At 49.5% G+C, this 15,504-nt stretch overlaps 7 protein-coding genes across 7 annotated transcripts; 2 read left to right on the top strand and 5 right to left on the bottom strand.

The window, feature by feature from the left end:
* Positions 1–566: 566 nt before the first annotated feature.
* N7496_007712 (Mpv17/PMP22 family protein) lies at positions 567–1,450 on the bottom strand (the record flags this gene model as incomplete). Its single annotated transcript, XM_056700631.1, has 4 exons — positions 567–719; positions 812–922; positions 976–1,263; positions 1,355–1,450. 4 exons carry the CDS (start codon positions 1,448–1,450, stop codon positions 567–569), a joined length of 648 nt encoding a protein of 215 aa, XP_056552694.1.
* Positions 1,451–1,777: 327 nt separating this feature from the next.
* N7496_007711 (cytochrome P450) lies at positions 1,778–3,515 on the bottom strand (the record flags this gene model as incomplete). Its single annotated transcript, XM_056700630.1, has 4 exons — positions 1,778–2,677; positions 2,744–2,864; positions 2,966–3,351; positions 3,438–3,515. The coding sequence occupies 4 exons, from the start codon at positions 3,513–3,515 to the stop codon at positions 1,778–1,780; spliced, it is 1,485 nt and encodes a 494-aa protein (XP_056552693.1).
* Positions 3,516–4,512: 997 nt separating this feature from the next.
* Positions 4,513–6,027, bottom strand: N7496_007710 (C2HC5-type zinc finger protein; the record flags this gene model as incomplete). Its single annotated transcript, XM_056700629.1, has 1 exon — positions 4,513–6,027. The coding sequence occupies one exon, from the start codon at positions 6,025–6,027 to the stop codon at positions 4,513–4,515; it is 1,515 nt and encodes a 504-aa protein (XP_056552692.1).
* Positions 6,028–7,200: 1,173 nt separating this feature from the next.
* On the bottom strand, positions 7,201–8,171 carry N7496_007709 (uncharacterized protein; the record flags this gene model as incomplete). Its single annotated transcript, XM_056700628.1, has 2 exons — positions 7,201–8,037; positions 8,109–8,171. The coding sequence occupies 2 exons, from the start codon at positions 8,169–8,171 to the stop codon at positions 7,201–7,203; spliced, it is 900 nt and encodes a 299-aa protein (XP_056552691.1).
* A 606-nt stretch (positions 8,172–8,777) lies between these two features.
* On the top strand, positions 8,778–9,812 carry N7496_007708 (GNAT family N-acetyltransferase; the record flags this gene model as incomplete). The annotated part of the gene is made up of 1 exon (XM_056700627.1): positions 8,778–9,812. One exon carries the CDS (start codon positions 8,778–8,780, stop codon positions 9,810–9,812), a length of 1,035 nt encoding a protein of 344 aa, XP_056552690.1.
* A 1,771-nt stretch (positions 9,813–11,583) lies between these two features.
* Positions 11,584–12,489, bottom strand: N7496_007707 (EGFR-like transmembrane domain-containing protein; the record flags this gene model as incomplete). The annotated part of the gene is given in 5 exon segments (XM_056700626.1): positions 11,584–11,854; positions 11,874–11,918; positions 11,955–12,110; positions 12,262–12,327; positions 12,377–12,489. 5 exon segments carry the CDS (start codon positions 12,487–12,489, stop codon positions 11,584–11,586), a joined length of 651 nt encoding a protein of 216 aa, XP_056552689.1.
* Positions 12,490–13,692: 1,203 nt separating this feature from the next.
* Positions 13,693–15,019, top strand: N7496_007706 (NAD(P)/FAD-dependent oxidoreductase; the record flags this gene model as incomplete). The annotated part of the gene is made up of 2 exons (XM_056700625.1): positions 13,693–14,780; positions 14,836–15,019. The coding sequence occupies 2 exons, from the start codon at positions 13,693–13,695 to the stop codon at positions 15,017–15,019; spliced, it is 1,272 nt and encodes a 423-aa protein (XP_056552688.1).
* Positions 15,020–15,504: the final 485 nt, after the last annotated feature.

The following is a 15,504-nucleotide window of genomic DNA, read 5'->3' as shown; positions in this document are numbered from 1 at the left end:
TGCTGAAAAGTTGAAAGTTCAAAAACTACAGCAACAGTTCTCTAGAGAAAATAATCTCCATCTCCATGAACGAACCCACGAGTTCTACGTCTCCATACAAACTCATTCCACGACATCCAAGACCTCATCATAATGCTTATACCCAACAAATTCCCCGTTTATCTATCCACCAGCGCCTTTAAATTTTAATTAAACGATACAAAATTATTCTCCTTATTCTTTTGGTTGCTCCTTATTCCCGCCGGGGCTCTAGACGTCTATTCCCTATCCGGTCATTCTCCATATATTTTCTCTTTGCTTCCAGCAGTCAGTCTGTAAGGTTGTGAACTCCGATATTCTAATTCACCGTGGCTCTAGGTTAATACTGTGGGGTAATGTAATTTAACGTGTATCTGGGGACGTAAATTTATCTTTTTGGTTGGTCATGCGGAAGAACACTGTGACAGAATGGGTATGCATGAATGCTTGCTCTATGCCCGCTAGATTAAATTTGGTAGAACAAGAGACGCCAGAATAGGACTCTATGAAAATTGCAAGGAAATGAAAGGAGAAAAACAAAATGCCAGTTATACCACGGCATACAGACTGAGATAAATGCCCCAGATCACCCCACAGGCGCTGCCAAAGACGACCCGCCTATCCATAGGGATGACGGTGTACATCAAAGTCGAGACCACGGGGCGATACTTCAAACGGGCGATCATGATGGGGCGGAAATCCTAGAAACATCAATAAGCACCATTCAAAAATTCCAATACTGGTGGGTAAACCCAGCAGCGTATGAATTAATGGTGGAGAAAACAAAACATACCACAAGAACCAACTCCCACACCTTCGCAAGACTCTCCCCCTTCAAAAAATTAATCAAAACAACAAACAGCACAATATTCATCGCCCCAGCCACAGTTAGATCAAACAAAAACTTCATTACAAAGCTATGCAATCCCGAACGCTGCGCCCTAGGCGCCCAGCGACCCCCGTCTCCTTCTGCTTCTCCTTTTCGCGATGCAGAGGCAGCGCAGTAGCATCGTCGTGAAGTCGCGGGGAAGCCTCGGATGAAATAGCAGAAGAGAAGAATGCCCGGAGAGCAGAGAATGAGAGAAGGGAGCGCCAGGAGCATAGGAGATTTGATATCTCGGCGCGTGAGGGAAAGCCTGGGTAACGCGCCTCCAGGGCGCGTTGCCAGTAGAAATTGATTGGCACGATTAGGATGCCATACGTGACGAATTGGAGGAGAGCGAGTGTGTTGAGTGTGAAAGGAGTCTAGTAGAATGTTAGTACTTGATAGTGATATTTTGTTTTATCTAGTTCTTGGGGTGGTCGTTTTTGATCAAGGGGTTCGTTCTGTGCTTACGGTGTTTTTGCGCTGGTCGATTAGCTGCGCCAGGAGGTTGGAAATGGCATTGAGGACGGTCGATTGCGCGAACGTCACAATTAAGGCGGAGGGCATAGCGGCATTGGGGCCATGAAGCGTCGAGAAATGCCAGAAATGTTGAATTGGACTTCTCGCGATACCTTTTGATATGTCCCCACTGGGTTTCTTTGGGGCTTGTGTTGAGGGGGGCGTTTTTTGGCGTTAAGGAGATTTGCCAAGAACGCGCAACCGTGTCCTATCGAGTCGAGACTCGAGCCTCAATTCAACACATACTTCGACTTTTAAATACTTCTACATTCAACAACATCCATTGAGAAAAGAAATAGATCTCATTCTATGTCATTATGGCTCATTCTGCTAATTGCTTGCATCTCATGTCATATCCATTGGAAAGTCCCTTTTTTATTTCACCGGCAACACTTTTTGAAACTCCACGTTAGGCCCATCCTTCGCGCTGGTAAAGTGGTCTACCAACGCCAAATGGCCATTTGCATCCTCGCCCTGGCGATCAGCTAGTGACATGTCAAAGAGGAAGATCAGTCGGGCTAGTGTCAGGCGCATCTCCATGAATGCCATGCTCTTGCCAATGCATCCACGGGGTCCGATGCTGAACGGGCAGAACGCCCGACGCGCCGTTTCAATGTCTTCTTTCGTGCTCGTCCAAGAGACGCCCGAAGCCTTGCATGTTGCGCCCTCGATCCAGCGCTCGGGGATATAAATCTCCGGTTCGCGGTAGTACTGTGCCTGTCGGTGGATTGAGTAGGTCGGTGTACCGCAGTCGGTGCCTGCGGGGAGGAAGACTCCATCCACGACAGCGCCACCCTGCATCACTTCGCGGGGAGGTGCGCCCGGTACGGCGGGAGCCAGACGGAGGGCCTCGTCGATGCAGGCCTTGAGGAAGGTGAGTTCGTTGAGATGGCTACCGCTGACGATGTCCTCGACGGCAGAGAAGGCGTCACGGACTTCCTTGGTCAGCTTGGCCAGGGTTTCCGGAGAGCGGACCAGGTAGAACAGTGTGGCGGCCAATGTGGTCGAGGTCGTGTCACTACCAGCAATCATGAGAACGTTGGCTTCTCCCCAGAGCTCGGGCGTGCTGAGACCCTTGCCGGTCTCGGGGTCCTTTGCGTTCAGCAGGTAGTAGAAGAAGTCCTTCTTGGCCTCACGGCCGGCCATGGCACGCTCCTGGGCGCGCTTATTGGCCTCCACACGCGAGTTCATGATAAAGTTCCAACGGTCCTGGGTAAGCTTGCGAATGAAGATCTGGTCAAGGTGCCAGCGGTCCAAAGGCATCCAAAGTCCACACTATAGACCATGTGTTAGAAAGACGCCAAAAGACACATGTCGTTTTCATGTCCAGCTCCAACTTACAACATAGTGTCGATTCGCAGCACGATCAACCAACCCGATCATATGCCTGCGACCCTCGGCAACGAGCATGTCAAAGCTCTTTCCAAAGCAGAGCTCACCCATCACATCATAGGAGAGATAACTAAACCAATTGCCCATATTCTTCACCACTCCCTTGCTATCCCCCTCTCATTGCCATTCGCGCCCGCCAGCACGGCGCAGAGCTGCCGCACGTGTAACAACATCACATCCTCCATGCCCTTGAGGGCAGCTTCTGAAAAGGCCTGGCTGAGCACACGTCTCTTGCGCCCATGCATAGTCTTATCGATCGCATTATGCGTGTTGTATACGCCCTTGATAGCGGGGAATGCGTTGTAGAAATCAGCCTTTTGGAGTCTCTTGCCATGGCCGTAGATATCGTGTAGACCGCGGTCGGTGTTTACGGAGACAAAATTCGGCGCCACACGGACGTGCGTGCCATACTGCTCGTGGAGTCGGTGTAGCCACAGATGGCGGTCACCTTTGAGGCCGTGGTAGAGTTGTACCCATGGTGTCACGGAGGCCCAGAAGGGGCCTGGGATACGGCGGAGTGGGTGGACGAGGCGGTTGTAGAGGACGTAGGCGACGGTCTGACCATGGTATTAGTGATGATTCATACAAATCTCACTTCTTCCTTTCGAGTGCTGCTTATCTGAAAGGGATAACAAAGACATACCAATACTCCCACCACGCCGAGTATATCCACAGTCACCCTCTGCAGGGTCATTTGCTTCAGCACCGGTTCAACGAACATCGTGAGAATTGGAGCTGGTCACAGCATGAAGTCAAATTTGGGCTGTACAATTGCTTTTAGCATTACTCACAATAATTCCCCAGCAGGTTTGGGTTATATACTTTCCGACATTCCCAAATGCGATTCCACCGAAGGTACCCGCGCCCAGCCGCGGCTACGACGAAACGATGACGAGAGATCCACCACAATCAGCGCCGGTCACCTGGTAAGCTTCGGTCTCGATCAATCGGAAGCACCTGATTAGGGAGTGGCGGCTACGTCCGGGTATTTGCAGCTGTTTGTGTGCCTGTTGAGATGGTGGTAATTGTATAATTCTTGTGACTTCATGTGGTGGAAGCTGAAAGCGGGAGTCTCCACGGGGCAAATTCTCGGAGACCCGGCCGAGTTATGCTTAATTGGAGGATTATGCGGGGGAGAATCAAAGTAACACGAGGGCACAGGGTACACTGGAAGAAATATTGAGCATTGAGAGATGGGGTTTCATGTCATGGTCATATATTTGTCTAAGGTCTATGGATTTTAGGGTCTAGCTGTAGGGCTTTAGGCTATACGAGCCATGCTATTACACCGCAAATGCACGTTTAAACCAGCCAAGAGCCTCCCTTGTTCAATCCACCTGGCCTTCGGTGGATCTTCGGTTTTAAATGGCTTCTTCTGGGGGCATACCCGCCAGTACCCGAAATCTTTCATATCTCATCGATTATCCGCCCCGCTGTGGAACGCGGCCGAGAGGAGGGGCAGCTGCAGCTGCAACTGCCTCGAAGGGTAATAATGATGGAGAAGTAGAGGACGGAATGTCTCTCAATAGGATAGTATGCCCGAAAGCAAATCCCCAAGCAGGAAGTTGTAATTGGGGTCATCCACCGTTGATATGATTCAAGTGCCCCAACCTAATATGGCCGAGGCCAGTAGTGCTTATCCAGCATATCCCGTAGTGCAACGCTCCTCCACGAATCAGAAAATGAACTCGGCGGCTTGTCGAACTGGACGTATCGGATCAAACCGTCTCATCATGTCCATGCAACCCACCATCTAAAATCCACTGCTCGTTATCGTCATTGTCATCCTGCACGCGACGCCACGTTTGTTTCCGCTCTGCCCGCTCTTCGGGGTTGGTCTCTTTGCCTTCGGGAGCGCGCCAGACTGGACGCATCAGTCCTCCCGCTGCAAGAAGGGGATTGTGACTGAACGCGTGCCCTCTCGATGATGTTCCTTCGGGCTCGACGACGTCGTCGGGCTCTGGCTCATTAACAACTGGGGTAGATTCAACGGCCGCGGATTGATACACTCTTCGGACCTTGCCACCCTTGATATCGAGGCTCATCACGGTCTTCTTCTTCTCCCATTCTGGACGAGCCTTCTCCTCTAATTCCCTTTGGATACGCTGCTGCTTTTTCAAGGCGAGCGCTCGCTGAGCGGGACTCATCCATAATGTGGACGCCACGTTTGGAGTCTCAAAGTCGGCAGCTTCGTCGACAACCTTGGTTCGACGGGCATTCTGTGCCTGGAACTGGAGCAGCTTATCCCGGTGAGCCCTTGCCGCATCCAACTTGCTTGGAGGGGCTGTTCCAGAGCCCGTTGGTCTTGGGCCACCTTCGTGGTGGACACTTTCATTATGAGCGCGCATCTTCTCTTGCCCACGCTCCACACGCAGTTCCTTGATCATACCCTGGATCTCCTCCGCTGAGAGAAGGGGTGTGCCACAGAACGAGCAGGGCTGGAGACCTTCCAGTGAACAGATAATTTTGCCGCAATTGACACAGTTGGGGGCCGGGTCAAATAGAGGGTGAATCGTAGCATAACAGTTGCATTTGCGCTTCTCTGAACCCAGAGTCGGGTTCGTCGAGACCTCCAGCATAGCAATCGCGGCCGTTAGATCCGAGATATTGTTGGTGGTCAGCGATCCACCTGACTTTGAAGAGCTTCCTGAATTACTCCCACCACCACCTCCTTGCCGACTCGGCTTGCTTGTTTTTGATCGCACATTTGGTAGCATATCCGACAGGACGGGGCCCGATGCTGATGGAGGCGGTTTCGAGGGTGCCGGGGGCTTTGGTGAATGAGCACGAGAAGAGGCGGAGGATCCGGGCGCAGACAGTACTGCTGCATGCGCTGTAGGTTTGCTGGCAGACATATAGTCCTCTCCCTGCTGGGACTTCATGTAGCCTCCACCCACATCACCATAGTTATCAGGGCGACGTGGGGGACCCGCACTGTGCAATGGCTTCTTCTCCTTTTTGCTTTTCCCCTTCGGTCGCTCTTGGGTATGTGTGGTTGCGGAAGTATAGCTCTGAGCGGGTGAGGCTGCGGGAGGTCCGTCGTTTCGACGCGCATTGAAGGAGGTGATAAATTCGAGAGCTGCGGGGGAGTCGCCGAGGAGGTTTTTCAGGTGATCGGCGCAAGCGTCTTTTGAGAGGGAGGCCGAATAGTCAACAATTTGCTTCAGCGACTCCTCATCGAGAGGAATCAGCTGGCTGAGCCGAGGGAGGGCCCAGGCTGAGAGGTCCGGCATGGCTATGGTGTTGTGAAGTTGGTGAGAAGCAAGAAGCAAGAAACAAGACGGTTCAGGTCAAGCAGCGGAAGTGGCGACGTGCCTGCGGAGCTCCCCACATTTGAACTATGCCCGATCTATACCCCGACAAGCTGACACAATTTAAGTCAGTAAAAAAGCAACTTGAGCTTTTGACCAATCATATGGTATTTACAACTCAGCGGAATCTATTACTTTTCTGTGCATCTTGTATGGTGACGTTCTATTGTTGGGAATGACAAACAAGTTCTCTACTAACCATCTCCGCGGCCTCAAGTGGAAGTTCGGGCCACTTTCAGCATAGCGAAGCCCAATATAGTTTAGTCAATCACCTACTTAAATCATTGGAAAGATTGATATAGCTCTTTCTCACTCTTTCTCGGTACTATGAGATATAGTGGACACTTGTGCTCTTCACTAACTATGATTTTGGCAAGTAAAGATCATAAGAGGTACATAAGTGCATTCAGAATAAGCACCTCAAACTAGAGTGCATACCTACAGTACACACTAATTTATATGAGCGCTTTCTCTCTGGCTTACTAGCAAAGGAGAACTTTGATCGAGAGATTAACCCTAGAACACAGATGTAGCCGGTTGAACGATACGTAAACACAAGGGTCTTAAAAAGCCCCGTCGTGATTTGCCAAGTTTAACCGTCTCGGTCATAGTCTAGAAACGTTCAAGTCCAATAGATACATAGTCTCCCTGACACACGCCTTGTAGGGGTGTTGTCACTTATACTTGTATGCAAGACTCGAATTTCATGGAGGCCCAAAAGGCAACCTCACTGTAAGCACATTTCCGGATACCTGCTCCGATGTCGGCTACGCGATATACAAAAGCGCTAGCACCATCATAAACCTCCGGGAAATCTCGGTGAATGATCACATTAAACCAGAAAGAAATGCCGTGCTAAGGCCCAGTGTATGGTATGAAGTAATGTACAATCCTATCCCACCCTCATCATCATCGTCATCTATGCAAATTCTTGTGTGGGTCAGACCAGACCCAGAGACGCCATAAGCACATTGAAACCATCAGTCAAACGCCGGGTACTCCCAGAAAGGAACAAAAAGCAACACGGAAAACGTGGAAACCACGAGAGGGAATATGGAAGGCCTCCAGGAGGGAAGCGTTCATCATAGGTCCCCTTCAGTCTGCGTTTTCACTCTTCACATCGTCGTCATTATCCTCCACCGTAAATGAGTTCTTAAGCTTGCTTGGCCCCGGCTTCGTACTTGAGGCCTTCTTGGACACGTTCAGCTTCTTCTTTTTGGTAGGACTGGGACTGCCCTCGTCTTCTTCATGTGGACGTTTGGGAGCAGATGAGGTCGGACTGCTAGCGCCACTAGCGCCGCTGTCGGTGGGTGTCTTATTACGGGTACTGCTGCCACGGCCGGAGATGTTCATGCAGCGATCCAAGTGCTGAGCTACTCGATTCATGACGAAATAGCGCGGGCAGATGGGGCACTTGCTGGTCGGAACTTCAGGGATAGTGCTGTCCTTGTCGGACTTTTTCTTTTTCGGGTTCGGCATCACGGCAAACATTTTCCCGTGAACGTCGTGGCCCGGCAGTGTAATCAATGGACCGTTCTGGCAGTATTCAGCGTTCGGATCGGGAGGAGGTCGGTAACCTGCACCGACTGGGGGATATGAGAGGCGTGGGAGACGGCAGTCAGGGCAGATGATTTCCTTGACGGTATGCATGGGATTCCCCTTCAGGAAGACTTTCCCATGGTCGAATGTAGCAGCATCGGTCTCGAGGTGTGTGCTTGCAAGTTTGGCCGCATCTATCACAACTTCTTTTGTTTTTCCATCGGCGGCGACTGACTTGCTGGGGGTTTCATCCGGGACGGTTGCCTCTTCCTCGGCTTTCTGGCGAGCGACGACCACCGCGGAGCGCATGCGCGCCACTTTTTCCTCGCGGTGGACCTTGGCGACGAGGTCATGGATGATGTTATGGAAGGTCTCATTCAAGATGTCGGTTGACTAGATTAATCCCGGGGTTAAGTAGAGTCCCAAATTCGAGGCCCAGCGTAGTGGTTGATCCGATGACATACCACTTTAGCAATTGTTCCGGCAGGGTAGGTCGGCCTGCGGCTCGCGGTGTTGGAGTCGGCCATGATTGAAGTCGTCCGGAGGTATCAACCCCCAATTGTATCCGTTCCTGGATGGCGGAAAGCTGAGAGCTGTATCTGCCGGCGACACAGTTCGGAACCCTTTTCGCGCCGCGGGTCACGATCTAGTTCTCCATGCGCCGGAAATCTATGCAGGAGATGCTAATCGAAGTAGAGAGGTCGGAGTCGGTCCGAGGTATCGCAGGGTATCAAGCATAAGTAGAGGGGAGCGAAGAGGTAAAACGAGTAGGTGAAAAAGAACGGCGTTGGATGTAATACCCTAGTGACTCGAAGACCCGGTTAGCTGAGGTTGAAAGAGCCTCGGGGTCCCGTGAATAATGGGCCGACCAACGTGATCGATTAGGGGGACATAGCAAGATGAATCAAGGCAGACAATAGATCCCTGCCTTGGACCGGATTCATCCAAGGCAACAAAGAGCAAGTAACTCACCGATTGAGGAGCCTACTGGCTGATCGTCGGAGGGAAGGAGATGAGGCGGACTGGCACGAATGAGGCTGGCAGGTTGTTCTCATCCGGGCTTATCTTATCGCCATCTCCGCATTCGCCCTCCCTCATCTTCTTGTTCCTGTCCCCTCGAGAGCCTCCTCCAAATGGCCTACCAATTCTTTGCCAAAAGCCCGGCGCGGTCCTCGAACCCGCCTGTATCTCCTCCTCCGGCTCGACAGGCTCAGCCGCCTATTCATCCGCTTCCACCTCAACCGCCGCGGTCCGCAGTCGCGAGCCCTCGACCGACCGCGAATGCCTCCAGCCAAGAGCCGTTTACGCCTTACCCGGGGGATCTCTCCGCGAGCCATGCAACCCCTCACTCGCATATCACGGTAGAAACGATTCGCACGGCTCATATTCCTTCCTTGACGAGGATAACGGGGTTACTGTTGCCTATCCGCTATCCAAGCTCGTTCTACACGACCACCATCACAGACCCCATCGTCGCGTCTCTATCACGCGTCGCGATCTACCATGACCACCCGGTTGCTGCTGCGCCGAACTTGAGCGCCTCGTCTGGATCAGATAAAGTGATTGGGGGTATTCGGTGTCGCCTGGAGAGACAAGATCCAGTTCAAGAAGTTCAAGGCCATGTTGCCACGAACCTCTATATCCAAACACTCCATCTGTTGTCACCTTACCGCGGCCATGGCGTGGCTGCCTCACTATTGAACTCCCTTCTTTATGCATCGCCACGAGATCCCAAGGATAAACTTCGATTATCCGATATCGTGAAGCACTACAATATCCGCTTCGTGACCGCGCATGTCCACGAAGCTAACGAGGATGGCTTGAGATGGTATATCGCTCGTGGATTCAAGGTGCAGGACGGTGTTGTGGAGGGATACTATCGTCGATTACAGCCTTCAGGAGCCAGAGTCGTGCGGTTAGACATACAATGGGACGAAGAGGACAATGGTCCAAGTCCAATCACTGAGAAGAAGGATGCCTCACAGAGTACAGTTCGAAGTGACCCCGACGATGAAGGGTGGGAGAAACTCGATGTTGAAGATAGCGAAGAGGATGATCACGGCGTGCAACTATTGGGCGAATCTCAAGTCCTGGAAAAGGATGAAATGACGCCCTCGAGGAAGCGCAAGGCAGAGGAGGAGAATGGAAATAAGCCTCAGCGGAGGTAGTCTGTGCATGTGTTGGAGCGACTTGCATGTTTGTTGTTAGATTTACTTTGGATACCCTATACATGATGACAAGTCTTTATCCAGTCACACAATGCTATTGCGCGGACATTTGTGATATATGAGATTCAACCTCGATACTTGGAAGAACTTTTCAATGATACTAGGTCGATGCACTTCTATGCGGTAAATGAAGGGGAAATACTCTAAACCAGTGATTCTTTCTCACATTATTAGGCGGAACATATGTTCATCCAACCCCTAAATTGAACCCGTAGGAAACCATCAACAGCATTAAAATTTTAATGCTCGGAGGAAATGTTGCTGCCCAAAAACCCCCATCTAGTTTAAATAATCATAGGGAACCAGACGACCGCTTCATCCAGCAGGACATCCCTAACAAAATGATTGATAACAATCTAAGATATTCGGAATTAGCATACGGTGGTAATGGGCGACTAGAGGTTGATTCTCAAAGTCTTACCCATCAATAACACTCAGTGCAAGATTAGCTACCCAAAAGGAGTGTGACCCCTTCACATAGCGCTTTTTATAGCAATGGTCACTTTTATAGCCCCCACAGCCACCTGAATGGCGATGGGCTAAGGTAGCTATTGTAGCAACCCAGAAAATGGCAGTAAAGGCATTTGCTGCAACGGAAATCCAAAATTTATAGGCATATTTGGCAATCAACGATCCGGTTGCGATGAAAACAGCAACAAAAATGGTAGCGACGGCCTATATGAAGTTAGGGATCCCACCAACTAAGTAGTTGAAGCAGCAAAAAGGATGCGAAGCCAGCTTACTGTGAAAATAGCTAGCCCATAGGCGCTAGATGCATACGACGACAGCTCTCCTGCAGAACAGCCGATCACCACGAGAGCGATTACAGACTGCAGAGCGTGAATAATGAGCTTCACAAGATTCGTAGTCTCCATATTTAGGCGATTCCGAAAACAAAAGTATCCTGTTGTTAAAGATATCTTTTCCCTCTCTCCCCAACAGCAATTGAGGAATATTGAACCTCTTTAAATAACTTCTCTATTTCAGACATCGACCGATGATCTACAGCGTGGCTACGCCACCCATTCCCACTTCTGAGGACTATCTAGCAACTTTTCCTTCCCATGTTATGTCAACGATCCACAAAAGCTCCAAAGGAACTAGGGTTCGGCTGGGAAAATGGCGGCTGCCTTCGGACCGTTCCCGCTCACGTGCGTTAGGTCCTCGGGTTGCCGACCACCGTATCGTTAACCGAAATGAAAGTCATAGCTGGGAATGGGAATGGTATGCCTGCTCTAGTGGTTCCGTGATTTTCACTTATACAAGGGTCGGAATCACCTACAGATTAGAAATAGACTATCTGGGTCGATTGTCTGTCCTCTTCAATCACGAAATATTCCAAACTTAGTTGAATATTGGACTTCACCAGAAATTGTCTGCCATTGGGATATAATCCCTGATAGGGATTTTAATCGACCTACTCGATGCGCCTCGTTTTCCTTACAAATTACTATCGAAGATGAATGGCCAATTAGTGCAACTCTATCAATAAATCACAATCTCAACTTCGTATCCCTATACAGAACTATACTTCGTCGGATAAAGTTAGCTAGAAATTGTCAATTTTTGAGAGTGGAATAGAGACAATTTCGTCAGGAAAAAAACGGTGAAATATAAGACACAGGAAGGTTTTTCTTTGCATCCGCGATATTGGGAAGTCCATATCTCTAATCCTCGATCTCATCTGCGATGGTTCCTCTTAAGAATCTAACTATGGCAATTCAAAGACAGCATTCGCCGCAGAAAGCTCCCCCGCAGGCTTTTTGGAAGAGGGGACAGTATCGGAAGGGGCCTCGAACACTTGGGCACCGTTGATCGGCAGTTCTGGCTTATCATGCCAAATTCCAGGCTGAGAGCCATTTTCATTATTTTTTGGTTGATACTTTCGTCGTCGATTATACCAGATCACGGCGAGCGCAATCAAGGTAATCGCAATCACGGCTCCAATAACAGGACCAGCAACCCATACTTTCGAAGATTGTCTATCTATCGGTGTGTTACCCTAATATGTGGCCGTGAGGCGATACCGTCGAGCTGACTCCTGTGCTAGTGGTGGTTCGCGTCGCAAAATCGGATGGTTACCAGCGAATGAAGATGGCCTTAGCATTAATGCCACCAGCGGTCCTCATACTAGATGTTATACCGGCTTTTGTGAATATCCATAGGTAGCTAGAGTCGCTATTATAGGAGGTGCACCGGTTCGCTGAGTACCAAACTATGCCATTTTCGGTTTGGGCGCTATAAACTCTAGTCACACAAATTATGGTCAATAACCAGTCAGAAGATATACACGGCTTGAGCTCACTTCGAACAGCAGGTTGCCCGAGTCTCGACATTACCGTTAATACAATCAACCGATTGGCTGGCTATCCAATAGCCTGATGGACACACGCCCGGCGAGAAGTAAGAGTTGGTGCTGGTCGCATATCCCGAGGGAAAAAGCAGCTGCTCTAGTCTGTAGGCCCCTGACTTAACCACCAACCAGAGTCGCTGGCATCGATTACGTGGTGTCGTAGTAATTAGTGCCAGACAGGTACTCAATGTACCAAGTGTCGGTAGTACATGCGGCCGGCAGCGAGAAGGTGGTGGTAAGTGGTACGGGTGTGGGGCTTGTCATGATGGTTGTTGAAGGTAGGATTATTGAAAACCCACGAGGAAAGGGGGCTCGCGATAGGCGACGGCCTTTTTTAAGACGGTTCGTCGTAAGTTTCATAGGCGAGACACTAGTGATAGCATGTCAACGCATCAAGTGGTATTTTACCACTAAGCCAGTGGTTGATTTCCCAGGGACCAAAATTTCTTTGTGTTTTGTATAGTAAACTGGTTCAATTAATAACCTTGGTGTAATTGTCTAGATTACAATTTGGATACATTCTTCCAACGAGAGGCACCTTTGAATGCTATACCGAAATTGGCCGTTGTGAACTTTATTCTGCTGCCTCGGTGGATGAAAAAAGTATCACCTTTCTCCAAAGTTGCGGTCTTCCCGGTCTCATCCTCGATTGTCAGTGTCCCTAGTGGTCGTATAAGCTTTTCAAGTTCGAGATTTTTAACACCCCGAGAGGATATGGATAGTATGTTACCTTTCAAAACTACACCGGTCTCATCGTAACTATAAGGCCGTAGCTCTTGACTATCGTCTGTGCTCTCGATATAGAATAACGACCCGGTTAATGGGTTTTGGGTCCCGGCAGCCAGGGGAGTTCCAAAGGTATCAACTGTTTCGAGTCAGGCTTATTTCCTTCACGAGCGACAATAGGTGGGACTTTTGACAAACCGAAATGTACATAAGATGGCGCCCCTTCCAGATGGGGGATTCGGTGGAGGCTTGAGCTGGACAAAGTCACGAAAGGCATAGCTGAAAAATATTGATTTGTTATTTCCAGGTCTTCGGATCCTCCACTTATCAAAAGGGAACATTTAATTAGTCAAATATATATGCATTGATAAAGAGATTATAGGGTGTAAATAACTCATATGACTAGATTAACACGGCCTTGCGTCCTTGAGGTAGGGACGGGGAGACTGCCATGGCCTTGGGGCGGCGCGCGGCAGTCCTCCGTCTCCACCGATTGAATCCCGGGCCTGTATCCGGGTGGCCCCGAGCGAGGACACGATTCGGCCATGCACTACTTCCCTTTTCGCGAGGAGGACCGTAAATCTGGGTTGATACTATAGTGATTTTAGTTATCAATACTGAGACTTATATTAATGAAGAGAACCCGCGTGGCACGACGAGAAGAATTTTCCCATTTAATTCCACATTTTCCTTGATACTTCAAATCCTTTCTCATTTCTAATCTACATCTGCACAGACAAAATGCCTACCCCTGTCATTTCAAAGTCCGAGCGTGTTACTATTGTTGGTGCTGGATTGTTTGGGCTGACGACAGCCTTGGAGCTTGCGCAACGGGGATACAACGTTTTGGTTCTGGATCGTGACCTTCCTCCTGTGCTTGATGGATCAAGCGTTGATATTTCAAGGGTCATTAGGCCTGACTATGCCGATGAATTCTACACCAAGATGGGATTGGAGGCTATGCAAGGATGGGAGGAGGAATTTGCTCCCTTTTTTCATCGAAGTGGTCTTCTTTGTGTCGCCCAGGATAATACCCACGCGTATCTCGAAGAATCTCGGGAGAATCTCGAGAAAATGGGGCTAAGGGTTGAGAGTTTGGAAGAAGAAGAAATTAAAAAGCGCTACCCCGCGGTGCAGGGGGATCTCAAGAGTATCAGAGGGTATATCAATCCCATTTCTGGCTGGGCGGACGCAAAGCAGAGCATCCAGGAAGTGGCCCGGAAATGCGTTTTGGCGGGAGTTTCTTTCGTTGTTGGAGCTGAAGGTACGGTTTCTTCTCTAATCAAAGATGGTGACAAAGTCATAGCTTTGAAAACCAGTACCGGAGCTTTTCTCAGGTCGCATGTTACCATCCTGGCTACAGGGGCGCGGACGCCTCATCTGATCGACATGGACAATGTCTCAATTTCAACCAGTCAACCGGTTGGGTTCATCCAATTGACAGAGAAAGAAGCCGAGGAACTGAAAAGCTGCCCGGTGATAATTAACCTTTCAACTGGATGGTTCATTTTCCCTCCAACCCCCAAAACCCATATTTTGAAAATGGCGCGACATGGCTACGGATATGAAGTATCTCAGCCATCGAGTTCGTTAAGACGACCGTTATCAGCACCGCGCTTGGGCCTCAGCAATATCAAATCCGCATTTCTCCCCGCAGATGCTGAACTAGCACTCAAGGACGGACTGTCTACTTTCTTCCCCCAGTTCAAAGATAAAGAGTTCTCAAATCGCCGGTTGTGTTGGTATTCAGACACCCCGAAGGGAGACTTTATTGTCGACTATCACTACGATTTCAAAAATCTCTTTATCGCGACTGGAGACAGCGGACAGTAAGCAAATTTGCTCCAAAACTCGCAAACGAAGTCAAACTAATGAGTACAACAGCGCGTTCAAGTTTCTTCCCGTGCTGGGTCGCTACGTGGCAGACAGCTTTGAAGGAAAGGCGTCTGAAACTCAGAAGAAAAAGTGGAAATTAGGACGATCATCGGCTCCTATTTCTCGTGGAGATGGTAGCAGAGGGGGTCCGCCTCGTCGAGCTTTGAATGCTGAGGAGCTGTCTAGGCTTTAGTGTCTTCATTTCGATTCAGAGGTGGACGTGGGATTCATATTTCAGGAGTTGCAAGTGTAAATTAAACCCTAATTGGAAAGTTTGAAAATTTCAGGCGACATGTTAAAATTCTTTTTACATCGTAATAACTGTAGCTTAATGTGAAGGACTCTGAATTAGAGGCGGCCCCAAGTTATGTGAACTAATGGTTCGCTGGACAATCTGCCTGGTGAATGAAAAGGCACGAATAGATGGGTGGTTTTGACTCTCAGTCAGTGAAAAAAGGAGAGAACTTGTACATCAAGCCACAGGGGCAATATCGGTGTTGTCTATGCTTAATTCTGTACAATGGCGAGGAAGTTGAATTCTACCCATGTTGGTGATTAGTATAGAGGTATGTAGGAGGGGATGGGTGATTTTCTTCACATTGGAGAACCGTTTTTATTGAAAGTTGGACCGGACCACCCTAGCCCTGGATGGGTAGGCAAAGTGGTCAGGGCCACTGG

The sequence above is a fragment of the Penicillium cataractarum genome, assembly GCF_028827025.1.
Source record: "Penicillium cataractarum strain IBT 29864 chromosome Unknown utg000007l, whole genome shotgun sequence".
Taxonomy (NCBI): Eukaryota; Fungi; Ascomycota; class Eurotiomycetes; order Eurotiales; family Aspergillaceae; genus Penicillium; species Penicillium cataractarum.
The sequence above is the reverse complement of the archived record's forward strand: the minus strand, read 5'-3'. Positions and strand labels throughout refer to the sequence as shown.